This window comes from Parus major, chromosome 18 (genome assembly GCF_001522545.3).
Source record: "Parus major isolate Abel chromosome 18, Parus_major1.1, whole genome shotgun sequence".
Lineage (NCBI taxonomy): Eukaryota > Metazoa > Chordata > Aves > Passeriformes > Paridae > Parus > Parus major.
In genome coordinates this window covers 79,545-92,890 of record NC_031786.1, presented here as the reverse complement: position 1 = coordinate 92,890, position 13,346 = coordinate 79,545, and the positions used below count along the sequence as shown (strand labels likewise).

The 13,346-nt window shown below is 44.5% G+C and overlaps 1 protein-coding gene across 1 annotated transcript in view; it reads right to left on the bottom strand.

The window, feature by feature from the left end:
- Window positions 1-12,556, bottom strand: part of FASN (fatty acid synthase) — a 41,908-nt gene extending 29,352 nt beyond the window's left edge. Inside the window, exons 1-8 of the mRNA XM_015645361.2 lie at window positions 12,462-12,556; window positions 6,357-6,503; window positions 5,405-5,557; window positions 3,715-3,888; window positions 2,664-2,864; window positions 2,123-2,245; window positions 1,368-1,483; window positions 994-1,128 (exon numbers count right to left, since the gene is read on the bottom strand). Of these exons, the coding sequence (XP_015500847.1) occupies window positions 994-1,128; window positions 1,368-1,483; window positions 2,123-2,245; window positions 2,664-2,864; window positions 3,715-3,888; window positions 5,405-5,557; window positions 6,357-6,483 (1,029 nt within the window). The 5' untranslated portion in view covers window positions 6,484-6,503; window positions 12,462-12,556. The remainder of the gene's footprint in view (window positions 1-993; window positions 1,129-1,367; window positions 1,484-2,122; window positions 2,246-2,663; window positions 2,865-3,714; window positions 3,889-5,404; window positions 5,558-6,356; window positions 6,504-12,461) is intronic.
- Window positions 12,557-13,346: the final 790 nt, after the last annotated feature.

The window sequence follows — 13,346 nt, the reverse complement described above, 5'->3', positions numbered from 1 at the left end:
AAACAAACTGTTTGTTACATACAACACAATATGGATTGAGAAGCTTATTTTATGACTAAGCTATCATTCCTTCTATGAAGTATGTGTCAGTCAGAGACGACAAAGTCACTAAAAACCCCCTAAACTTTTCTCTACAGAGAGATGGACGCCACTATCACCGTGCAGGTGACGTTATTCAAAGTAAGTTGTATTTGGGTCACAAATAACCACTTGGAAGAGCCTAACAGCAGTTAGGCTACACTAACAGTGGCGGTGTACGTGACTTTGGTTTGCAGGGTTCTATGGTAATAGGCTTACAAGCAAGTGTGAACATTAGCTAGCTCTCTGCTAAGCAGTTTAGCAGCCAGAGCCAACAGATGACTGTATGCCTACAGCAGTAGTTAGCAAGCTGGTTGCTAAAACAGTTATTCATGCTGGTAGCCTCATCCCAGAGAACTCACCTGGCTTCTTGCCATCCTAAGAGAGAAGAAGAAGAGATGATACATCCCCAACAGGAAGCCAGAAGGATCAGCTGCTGTTTTGGCACTGAAAGCCCACACTGCCTCTCATCATTGGTCACTGTCAACTACTCCAAACACCTAAATCCCTCTATGCATATGTGCCTCAAACCCAAATGGCTTGCAGCAGAGTTCTGTTGGAATGTCCAGTGTAGGGATTGACAAAGTAATTAATAAGGATTAACAAAAGGATCCTAAAAGCCTTCATTCAGAGCAGGACTAGACTCCAAGAGAATTCAATAGGAAGCAGGAACTGAAGTGTGTGCACACAGCAGAGGGCCACATGAGCATTCAGTGGCTTGCAGGAGAGCCACCTCAGCTTTTAAAAGTACTCACATGTGAAGCAAGTAGTTAATGAGAAACACCTGAATTCTTATCATTATCAGTGAATATTTTACCCTGAATCAACACAGATTTTCCTGAAACCAAACAAACAAAACCCCACACACTGATGTTACCCACCACCCCAAATTTTCCTTCTCAAGCCTCCTGTTACCTTGGCTAATGCAGCAAGCCCTGAGGCAGGCTCTGGATGACCCATATTTGACTTGGTTGATCCGATCAACAGTGGTTCCCGCTCACACTCACAGAAAACACTTGTAATGCTATTTACTTCCTGTGGATCTCCAACCTAGTATGAAGAGAATCAGAATGGCTATTAGCCAGCACTTCCAAAACACACCCCAAGAGAGAAATGGGAAAGGTTATGGTGTTCAGGCAAAGTCCAAAAGTAGTGAAGCAGAGCATTTTCTACTAATTGGTAGAAGGCAAGAGGATTTCACTTTGAGAAAACAAAGAATAATTTAATGGAAAAGTGTGGCAAGTGATGCAAGGGAAGAAAACATTTAGTCCCTAAGGAACTATGCTGACCTTGGTGCCTGTCCCATGAGCTTCAATATACTCCACTTCTTCAGGTTTGACACCGCTTTCCCTGTACAAAGATCTGATCAACTGCTCCTGAATCTCTCCGGATGGGAATGTCACACCTAGGATCAAAACTGCTGTCAATTTCATTCTTATCACATGCTTCCTGTTCTGATTTTGGCATCCCTTCATTTGCTTTGGACTGCCAGGTCCCTCCCCCAAAAAAACATACTAAAGACCTTTTCACCATGTCCTTAGCACCAAACTCTCAGGCTCTTTGTAAGAAGTGCAAAAGAACCAGAAATTAGCATAAAGCAATGGGTTAGACTAGGGTGGAAAGTTACTGGTTAAGAGAACACTAAATGTCTAGGTTAAGTAAAACATGTGATGCTTCATATCACCACAACTGGAGAGCAGGAGAAGCTGGACAACCATAGGGTAAGAGCTTTACAGTTTTAACACTGTACCTACATTTCTACCATCAGTGCAGAAGTTACTGCAGAGATGTCCTGAGGAATGCTCAACTAGCAAGAGAACATTGCTGTTACTTCAGTACAAACCACCACTTCTCTCCTTTAAGTTCTTTACAAAACAGAGTCCTGAACTTTGCATTATCAAAAGCCGAAATTGAAAAAAAACAAACCCAAACACAAAAAAACATTCACACATCTAAAGAACCCTACAACAGACCATTTTTTATGGCAAAGACTCTAGAGTGAACAGTTCAGTAATATCTCACTTTTCAGCAGCTCAAGACCTACCTTGCTCCTTAAAGCCATCAGTGTTAACTCCAGCATTTACTATTGTGGCATAGATCCTCTTAGCCATAGATCTCTTGGTCAAAAGAACAACAACAGCAGCTTCAGAGCGACAATATCCATTTCCTGAGAGCACAGAGAAAACGAGTCATGACCTCTGTTCTGCTTTGTAAAATGTTGCCAAACACCATGCAGTAAGATTACCTCTTAAAATAGACTGTTTGAGAATTTGAAAAATCTATTTCTTTTAAAGAAAAATGTTATGACCTAGAAAGACAGTGCTCATTACAAATGACAACAGAATTTTTCCATCAAGAGACAGCTAATTTTTCTCCCCAGAGGCAGAGGGACAAACCATATGGTATCAGTTTCTTCCCCACAATTAGTTTTCCAGGTTACATAGACCAGGTACAGGGTATGTTCCAAACAGTGCATCTCGGCACAACTACAAGGTTAGCTCTTTGCTGTATTTAAAGAGTAGCTGGTCATAGACTTTACAGTAAGTTACTCTCATACATCATAAGCTTTTGTACTAATGCCTTACCTGAAACATCAAAAGCCTTGCAGGCACCATCAGGACTAAGCATACCCAATTTCATGAACTGCACAGATGTGTTGGGTTTCAGCAGGAGGTTGACCCCTCCTACTAGGGCTGCGCTGCACCGCCCATGACGAATTGCCTTATAAGCGTTTTCCAGAGCGATGAGACTAGAGGAGCAGGCTGTGTCAACAGTTAGGCTTGGTCCTTAAGAAACATAAGGAAAAACAATCTTAATTTCCTAGATTCTTCTCCAAAGACTACAGGACAGGATTACAAGAAACATATTAAAAACAATGTTAAATAAGAGTTACCTCAGAACATAGCAGATAAACCTGATGCAATGGGAGGCTAGAACCATCATCTCTGCCTACTTACAAGGTAAGGCATGAGAAAAACGGGAAAAAATTGTGAACACATTTGCTTTAAGAGCATTTAAAAAAACCCTGTCTCTCCATCAAAGAGAACACAGCTTTACAGGCAAGTCTCATCTAACTACCCATTCTCGTCAATAAAAATCCCTTGCCCTTCCCATTATCTCTGTTCTCTGATGCAATCCACATCAATTTCCATCTCTCCATTCCCTTCAGTGCCATACATGGATTTAATTATACCCATGCCTTCAATCTCATCATCTGTGTGGCTCTCCTACTTTTTCCACTTTACTCAAAAAAAAGCCAACTGCTACAGTCAGTAGCAGTTTATCTCTGGTCAAGCCAACTTCCAAACATCTTGATATCAAATAGCAGTCTAAAGACCAGAAAGGCCTGAGGCCTTTTTATAAAGGGTTCCTGACATCACCATCTTTCAAATCAACACCAGCTATCAGCCCAGCAGCAGCAGCAGCTGAGTTATAAAGCCTTCCAGGGAGTCCTATCATATAGTCACTATATATTTTTTACTTCTCATATGCTTCCTTAGAATAGTTACATGCTATTTTCTTATTCCAAAAGGGTCTGTGCCATAATATCCATCCCAGTCCTCTACAGCAACTGTGGTACAATCATGTTGAAATTGCAATTGCTGATCAGCATTAACAGGTGTGGGGGACACTTACCTCTGAAGTCATAGAAGTAGGAAATCCTGTTGGCAAGCATAGCACGCTGACAGCCAGTCATACTGTATCCCACAAGCTCTTCTGGATCTTGGCTAAGGGCTTCGGCAGCTTCTGACCCACTGGCACCAACCCATACACCTGTGTCTGTGCCACGGAGGGCGGCTGGATTTACACCTATGGGTATTGGAAGGTAGATTACAGTAATCAAAATGAGGGGCAAACTGGGGAGATACCAGGTACACTGGCACCACTTCACCAAAAACTACTTATTGTCCCTTTCTGACAAGCCTGCAGCATTGTTCCCTTACCTTTACTAACCTTTTAACTATTTCAACTGCAGACCTTACATGTCTTATTTCAGAGTCTGTCAGAGGTTTGTTATTGGCTTTTGTCCAGAACATACTGTGCCCTGACAAAGATTTTCAGCTTAGATGGGCATTGCTAGTCTTGTGTAAGTGCACAGACTATGAAAAGTACAAACACTGACAGGAGAAGCTTACAGCTGACTTCCAGTACAGAGAAAAGGAGCAGACTGGGAGAAAAATCACAGCACATGAAATGTCATGTGAGCACATCAATCCAGCCCAGATTTGAATTCCAAGATGGAAATGAGAATTCTTAAGTACAAAAATAGCCAACAACCAGAACAAGAAACAACTTTGCTCTAAAAAAAACACATAGCAAGGTCAACTGTCAGAAATCTCTGTTGTTTCTTCTCTGTACTTCAGGTGTCCTGGAGACAAACAGAATATTCAGTCTCCAGATGGAGGCTCAGAAGCAGAGAAGCAAAAGTTCATTTCAGTTAGTCACAGAGTGTTAAGTGTTAGAAGAGACCTTAAAAAGATCATCCGTTCCCAACCCCCAGAGCCACAGGCAGGGACATCCTACACTAGACCAGACTGCTCAAGATACCCAGCCTGGCCTTGAACATTGTCAGGGCTGCAGCATCCACAGCCTCTCTGGACAACCTTTTCCAATACCTCACCACTCTGACAGTAAAGAATTTTTTCCTCATTTCCTCTAAATTTGCCCTCTTTCAGTTTGTAACTTGTCAGTACTAGTGAGGTGGTTCCAACTTTTTCCCCATGTGCTTATGTTCTGACATGAAACTGATTAACATGAAGAATAAACTTCTTGGCTTGGTGGATAAGTAACGCAAAATCTCAAAACACTGGAAGTGATAGAAGAGAGAGGCTCCTATTTCGGAAAGCACACTTCCTAGGAAAACCTTCTATAGAAACAGATCAAATGCTACAGGTTTTCTAAGAATCCAGACAATAGACAGGAATATATCAGGCCATCTGTCATTCTTTTAGACCATGGATGAGAATTTTATTCAAGTCATCCTTCTTTTCCTCTAACAACGGCATTATTAGAGAGTATTAGGGAAGAGCAGAACATAGAAAAGCTCTAGAATTGTTGACTGTTGAAGTGATTCTGTCATACTGGTTGTAGCATATGTACAGATTGGCTAGCAGTCAGCACTGATTTCCTTGTTAGTATTCCAGAGACAACAGCTTTGTTCTAACCCTTATACTGGGATCTGGTAACCCCCATAACATGTCTTGGATCTCCTCTCTAACGTGATGCTTTTCCTTGTTAGAGTTCTCATCACACAGGTGCATGCCTGCACCTGTTACACAGAGACAATACAGCTTAATTCTCCCTCTTCAGTCATTCATCCGCTTACCTCCATCCAAAATAGCTTCATAAGAAACTTCCAACAGCAAGCGAAGTTGAGGATCCATTGTATTAGCTTGCTTGGGGTGAACACCAAAAAATGATGCATCAAATTTGCTTATGTCCTTGAGCTTTCCATTTCTCTTGGGCAATCCATAAATTCCTGTGAAGAAAAATTTGTCACTGAGTCACAAAATATATCAACAGTGAAGCAGCTACAAGCTGAGAGACACAGTACAGAATGACCACAGTTGATTTTCAATTAATCATGTAACATCACTCCGCTGTGCAGTACCCAGAGGGCTGCAAGAGTATCTACCTCATCTGGAATGTCAACGCTGCATTGGCAAAAACGATTGTAATTTTTAGGACTCTCCTGGATATAGCAGAAAAAGACATCTATCCAGTTTAACCATTTTTGCTTTGGCAAGTTGTACCAAGCACATACAGTCTAAGTGGTGATTCCAGTCAGCCACCAGTTAGAAGAAAAACAAAAGTTGCTTTTCACTTCTGCAATCGCTAGCTTGAATTAGGTAGACACATGTCAAACACTTCAAAAGGACAATGAGACAAAAAGAACATTGTAAAAAGCCATAAACCACACATCCCACACAGGAATCCCTGTGCTACTTCTGAATGCAGAAGAATGTCAGAGCTGTGTTACTGTCACAGCTATCAGGAGCAGGTATAGGATTAATGTTGTCTAGCTGCTCTGTCAGAATGCTCTTTTATTTGATAGTAAGCTACGTATTATTTATAAGCTTCTACTGCACAGGACATAACATTACGAAATGCATTGAGCGAGACCTTCATAAAAGTATTCCGTTACTGAATTTCTTGATTTATCACAAGTTAATTCAGGTCTGGCAGAAATTCGATTTCATAAGTTCTCTTTTCATAGGATAATTCCTCTAAAACACTCAGAACTCAGGGCTCCAAAAGAAGTGACAATAAGCACTCACCTGGTTTCCATCTCCGATCATCCTCTGTGACCATATCAACTCCATTAAGCAGGTTCTCCCAAAACTCTTGCAAGTTCTCAGATTCTGGCAGCCTACCTGCTATGCCTGCAATCACCACGTCCTCCATCTCTTAACTTCTCCCTGTTGCTGAGATCCACAAAGCAGTAAGGCTAGTAAGATTTCACACCAAGCAAAGTATACGTGTCTTGTCTTCCTGACATGTTGTGACAAACAAGCGTATTTGCAGAACACCCACACAGGAACAGCCCATGGAGTCTCTACTATTTAAAAAAAAACAAAACAAAACCCAACTAATCGGATAGACCATAAGACCCATGGGGTTGATAAGGATGAAAAAAATGATCCTGAAGGAGCATCAGGCTCTGAGAACCACCAGTTTCTATACGACAACCAGAAAATGAGTAAGTCTACCTCTACTAAATGCAGAGCCTCTGTGAAGTCAGCAAAGAAATAAGATTAACATGCTGGAGCAGAAGTGGGTGGAGAAATTATGAAATACACATAGTAAAATACATAATTACAAGGCAAACCTAGGAGGTAGCAAAACAAGTTCTACAATCATTGCAAAGTTAAATGTTAACTTAAGAATCAATAATCAAAAGATTTGTTGGACATGAAAAAAAGAAACCCCAAACAAACAAAACTACAAGACTGCACAAAACTACCCGCCCAAATAAACAACACAACACTAACCCCCCTTCCCCCCCCCAATTAACTGAGCAAACAAAAACCTGATGAAAAACCCAAACCAAACCTAACAGCAAAACACCAAACCCCCGCATACACACACACACACACAGGAGAAAACCCACACAAAGCACAAAGATTACAGTACAATTTAGCATCACTTTAAATGCCAAAACCAAAGAAATAAGCATTACATCTAAAGTGTTCCCTAACTGCACCCTTCACTGCCACATGTTTAAAGAACTGGGAATGTAGAACTGACTATACATGATAGAGGGTGGTGCTTTAAGACATGCTTTGCCAGAACAGATCTGGAACACAGACAGAATGAAAAACTTCAGCTGTTGTCCCAATAAATTTGCATTCAAGAGCCCAGTCTCAAATACCACAAGAAAGCATCATGCTGCATAACACAGCATGGCAGGAGACCTGTATCAGACCACAGTACCAAATGATAGCTCATGTCCTATGCTCCTTTATCTTCCAGTACAGTAAAAATATATTAATAACTAAATAGAGACAAGGCAAGTTAACTTGATGTTGCAGTTAAAATCAAATTATAATTTTAGATCCTAAGTAGACAAAGGGGTAGGGGAAATTCTCATATACACAGTGGTAGTTTTATAATATGAAAATAAATAAAAGTATGGCTGCAGGAACCAAAGAGATAGAAAGCATTCACAGTACTTCCTTAAATAAACCTTCTGGTAAGTAGGAGCAAAATATTCTTCAATGTGTGGGATTTTAAACAAGTAAAAACCACAAAACTAGGCATGCAAACAACTAGAAGTCTGCCTTAACAACTTTGAAGGAAAAGGCTTGATACGAAAGAGCTGAAGTTTGATTTCCATAAGGCATTATGCTACATAGTGGCAAGCAGGCCCATTGCCTAAGTGTTGCTGGTGCTTCATCATCCTCTCCAAAGCCCAGCGCTAATGGGTACTCTCTGATGAGTGTTTAGTGGCTGTTTTACCAACCCAAGATGTTTCATTTGGGCATCGTTTTGCAGCCTCTTTCGGGACTTCCTTCTGAGCAAGAAACAAGCCTCTGTTCCCTTCACACCATACACTGCTCAGGCAAGGTGCCCTTTTCCCCCAGCTGCATGAGACTACTGGGGTGTGCAGAAGGAAAGCAGGGCCCTCTGCACAGCTGAGGTGTAGCTCTGCCAGAACGTAGCACTACAGAGGCTGCCTGACTTCTTTCACCCTTCTTCCCTTCAACAGTAATCTTGATTCAGATCTGTGGAGTAACTGTGGAATTATGCAACACCTAACACTGAAGCAGAAGAGATGATTACTTCACCCAGTCCATTCCTTCTGGGAGCAAAACCAGAAATGCTCCCAAAAGGACATCTTGGATTTCTAGGTCTTGTGTTAAACACCCAAACAACAGAAGGTCTATTCCAGTCCCATTCATTTAAAAAAGGAAACAGTAAAGGCCAAACTGAACAAGGACCTCACCGAGAAACTAGTCCTCAAAACTTAAGTTGGTAGTAACAGGCCCAGTCCACTCCATGCTGAAGAGAAACCTCTCAGTTTTTCCACTCACACAAAACTAGTAAGTCAGTTTTGTAACTGGCCTCACCGCTGTACCTTTAAAAAACAGCCAAGAGCCACAAATCTACTACGCTTTCAGGGGCGGGGAAAGAGAGATCTTGGGCATAAAATTTAGTATTTAAGCTTAAGATATGAGACATGACAATGACAATTTAAGTATAACTATTTTATTCCTCAGCTCTTTAGGTGATGATTTTTAGGGAAAGAAATATAATTTCTATTTCAGAAGACTGAAACATGATTTCTGGAATTGTTCCTTCCCATCCTACATATCTTTCCCTGGAGTATCAGAAAAACTCTATCCAGGTACAACCAATTGACTAAATGTTTCTTTCAGACAGTGAAGTAATGAAATTCATCAACAAAACAATTTTTGCCAACTTGTTATGAATGTAGTTGAGCAAGACTATGTCAAAGGTGGAGAAAAAGATGCTGCAGTAATCAAAATCAGAAGAACAAGAGCCAAGAAGATAATTTTAACTCTTGTAAGAAGTGCGACAAATTAAAATATTTTAATACACAAAGAACCAGAAGGATTTAGACTTGCCACAAATGGCTCCAAATGCATACATCTAAGATAAGATACAAATTATGGATTAAGCAGCAGACAGCAGAGATGCTCTGCTGTTGGGAAACATGAGTGGTCAGAAAAAAAGTCATGGATATCAAGCCATCCCTGATTAAACAGTGATTACAGCAGTTGTTACAGCTATCAACAATGTTTTCAGTTGTCCTTGACAGAGAGTAAACCGTTTTAAGGTTGATTAACTTTTCCCCCAAATGGTGTATTGCATTATTATTTTACTTTATTAATAGAGACTTGTTTTCCATAGAGCATTTTTTGACTACACACAGTAACCCAGTACACTGACAGATTTTCAAGTACAGGGCATGGCACAGATCAAGAAAGAACATTTATTTCTACACATGTTCTAAAGGAGATTAGACTACAGCAAACATACAAACAGACTGCTCCTACTACCTCTGATGAGCAAAGTGTTCAAAAGCAACGGGTCAAATCAGGAGACAAAGAAAATAACGAAGGACAAACAGGAGTTTTCTATTTCTTAAGGCTATATTTTCTGAATCCAACCAGACACCCAACATCTTTCTTCCTCAGTTTATCCCATGCTTTGGCTTAAATTGAGTTGTGTGAATTTTCCACAGACAACTGTAAAGTGTTTTAAATTGAGTGGAGTGAAAAACATACCACAGCCAACCTTCCCTCCCTCTGCCAAAGTATCAGTGTAGTAGACACCTCGGTTAAGCCTAAACTACCATCTAGCTGGATTTGCACAATATTTTTTAGCAATTCTACTTTGTTGCTGACTCATTCAGTTTGTGACTAGTAATAACTAACAATCCCTTCTGGTATCAAAACTAGTCTTAAGTTGAACTACTGTTTTCTATTGCATTGAAAACATTTTTTTTTTCCTCCAGCCCCTCATAATTTGGCACCAAAAATTAATCAAAAAAGTATTAATCATAATTTTCCACCATCCCTGTTTTTACAATACTTTTTATCTACTGTTTCCTTACAGAAATAACCCTCTAACCATTAAGCATATAAGCTTATAGAGGGAAAGAAAAGACAAAAAATCCAAAACCAAAACCTACACACAAAGTGAAGGTAAAATCTGATGCCTTTGCCTGCTCATACCCGGCTTGCCAACCACTGAACATAAACTTATTCTGCTGTAACTTGTTCACCTAGGGTTTGCTTAAGAAAGGAAGGGGAGAGGGAGGGAGGGAGAAACAGCTGTTCGCAAAGAAATAACAAATGAAACCCAAACCTTGTTTTGCCTGATGCACATTTTCTTTTCCTAGACAGGATCAAAATATTTATTTTGCTGTTATTTGATAGCTGACATCATGGTGTGACAGAATCCTTAAAGTCAGCTCTGCTATTGTTTCTAGACAGTCCAAACCTTCATCTTTTTTGGAGCTTTTATTATTGTAAAATGAAAAACTCATGACTCCTCCATAGCTTTCTTCAGCACAGATATTGACAAAAGGACCGTTTTCTGTGTCTTTTCAGTATGATTACATCATAACTCAGGTTTCCTAATCTCTGTCTATAATTTCTAAAATTTGTGATAAAAAACTATCCTTACATAAAAACTTCACTTACAAAGAGATATAATACTTGCCTCCAAAAACCCCTCCACAGAATAGAGGCAAACAGAGTCTGGCTTTCATTCTTTTAAAAGCATTTGGCTACCATCAATCTGTATGTTACAGATTCAATCTAACAAAGATCTTTCAAAGGCATCTGTTTTGGGTAAGTATTTGTCCTGTTGGGTTGACCACAACAGAAATGAAAAACAGTAGAATGTGTTTATATTTAGGATGCACTACTTAGTGGGTCAAAGCTGTTACTGGAGAACAGGTAAGTTAGACTTTGCTCATGGAATCAACACAGCTTGGTCGATTCCAAGTGGTCAGAAATTACCTGTATAAAACTCGAAGTCCCAAATATTACTCTATCATGTTTGTAAAATGTCTATTCATACCTGCCCTCATTCTCTGAATTCACCCACTAAATGCGGCCTTTCACAATGTACTATTCTCTTCATTTTGTTTCAAGGATAGAGGCTGCAGAATTAGCTGAAATCCTTTGCTCATGTCGCTTGAGGTTTCTTCTCCCATTTTTTTAAGATAAAACAATCTCCAAAGCCCCCAAAGGTGGTCTGACGGGGTATGCAAGTTAATTTACACAGCCTTAATACTGCCTGCTTAAATTAAAGCATACAAATAAAGCTTTTAGCTAGGAAAATATGCATTCAGTATCTTATACGGCCGTATGCCACAGAAGCAATGTGGAAAAAGAACCAAACAGATACAAAAACAGCCAGAGAGATGATGACCACGTTCCTAACAGAATCACATCATCAAATCCATACTGGTGTGCGATAACCGGGCTGTTTCGTGTGCGCCGTTGGTTTATACCGAAGTGGTAAAAAACAGTTTAGCAGTATACACGGCACGTTTTTTCAGATGGATCCCCAGAACCTATTGGTGAGTCTCCCTTCCCAATGTCGAGCGCCGAACTCCTCCAGTACCAGCTTCTTCAGCCTGTCAGGACCGTGCCTTCGCGGCGTGGAGAGCACAGCGCCGTCGCCTCACTGCCCGGGCAGGGCGGCCCGTCGAGCCCGGCGCCCACCCGAGGCCGTGCGGAGCCCGGCGCCCACCCGAGGCCGTGCGGAGCCCGGCGCCCACCCGAGGCCGTGCGGAGCCCGGCGCCCACCCGAGGCCGTGCGGAGCCCGGCGCCCACCCGAGGCCGTGCGGAGCCCGGCGCCCACCCGAGGCCGTGCGGAGCCCGGCGGCCGAGCTGCGGCAGCGCGAGGCCGCCCAGCCCCGCGGCGGGCGCGGCCCCTCGCGCAGCCGCTGCCGCCGGGCGCGCGCCACGACTGCGGGCAGCGGGGCCCGGCCGCGTCCCCGACGCCACTCGGCCCGGCAGCGAGGGCTCACGGCTGTGGCGGCGGCACGGTCCCCGCCCGCCGCCAAGATGGCCGAGCGCCAGCACCACAATGCAGCCACCTTGCCGTGCAGAGTAGGAGACTGCGGCTCGGTAACCAGCCGCCGAGGTGGGGGACTCTCCCCAGAACGACCGCGCTGGGCCGCAGCAGAGCGGCCCGCAGCAACAGGGCGCAGCGACCCCAGGGCCGGGGAGCAGAACCTTCAGGTCGCGCGGACCGAGCCCGCGGACCCTCATCGCCCACCCGGCGTAGAGGCAAGATGGAGCCTCCCCAGCGCACCCACGGGGCGCAACGGCCCGCGGAGCCTGGAGCAGAAGCTGCGACGCTCCGAAGCACGGCGCACCCGCTAGCCCGCCGATACCTGCACAGGTGCGGATGGCTTCGTGTCGGTAAGACTGTGTCGTCAGCTCAGCACGGGATCAGGATGATGCGGGGGGACGCTGCTGCGGCTGTTGCCGAGCTGCGCACGACCGATACTCCGCGCTCTCCTCACTATCTCCCTCTAGCTCTCACCGCTATTTAAGCAGTCGCCACCTCCGGCGGCCACGCCACATGGGCTGACAGTTTACGCCTCGCCGCAGTCCAATGAGAGCCGGGGCAGGGCCGCCCCGGCCAGACCCGGGGTGATGCCAACCCCTGCCCGCCGGATCCGCTCCACGGGAGGAGGGGGCCCTGGCCAGGCCGGGGCGGACACAGGCGGGCCCCTTTTCCCGCGGTACCGGGCCAAGCTCTCGCACCCCTCCCCGCCCCGTACTGCAGGCCGTGGAAGTCCAGGCGCTGCGGACGTGCCTGGGTTTGGGCTGGCCTGGACGGGGACGAGGCAGCACGGACCCCTCGTGTCGCGGACCTTTTCGTGTCCCTCTCCCACCTCCCCGCGGGTAGGTACACTGTGAGGCGTACGGCCGCGCCGTGCCGGCACCGTGGCTCGGCGACTGACGCGGAGGCTCGGCGGGCGCCGGTCCAAGCGCGGTCGGATCGTGCAGCGTCCGCGCGCACCCGCGGCGCACAAAGGGAAGGGACGCGGGGCCGGACGCGCAATCCCGGGACGGCACCCAATACGGAGGCGGGGGCACGTGGGCGGGGGCGCGACCCTGCCAATCGCGGGGCCCGCGCGGTGTTGCTAAGCGATAAGGCGATGTGGTGACGGCTGCGGGGTGGCTGGGGCCGCCAGCAGAGCGAGCAGCGCCCATCGCTCTCCGGCGGCGGCGGTCGTTCACCCCAGAGGAGCGCGGTCCCGGGGTTACCA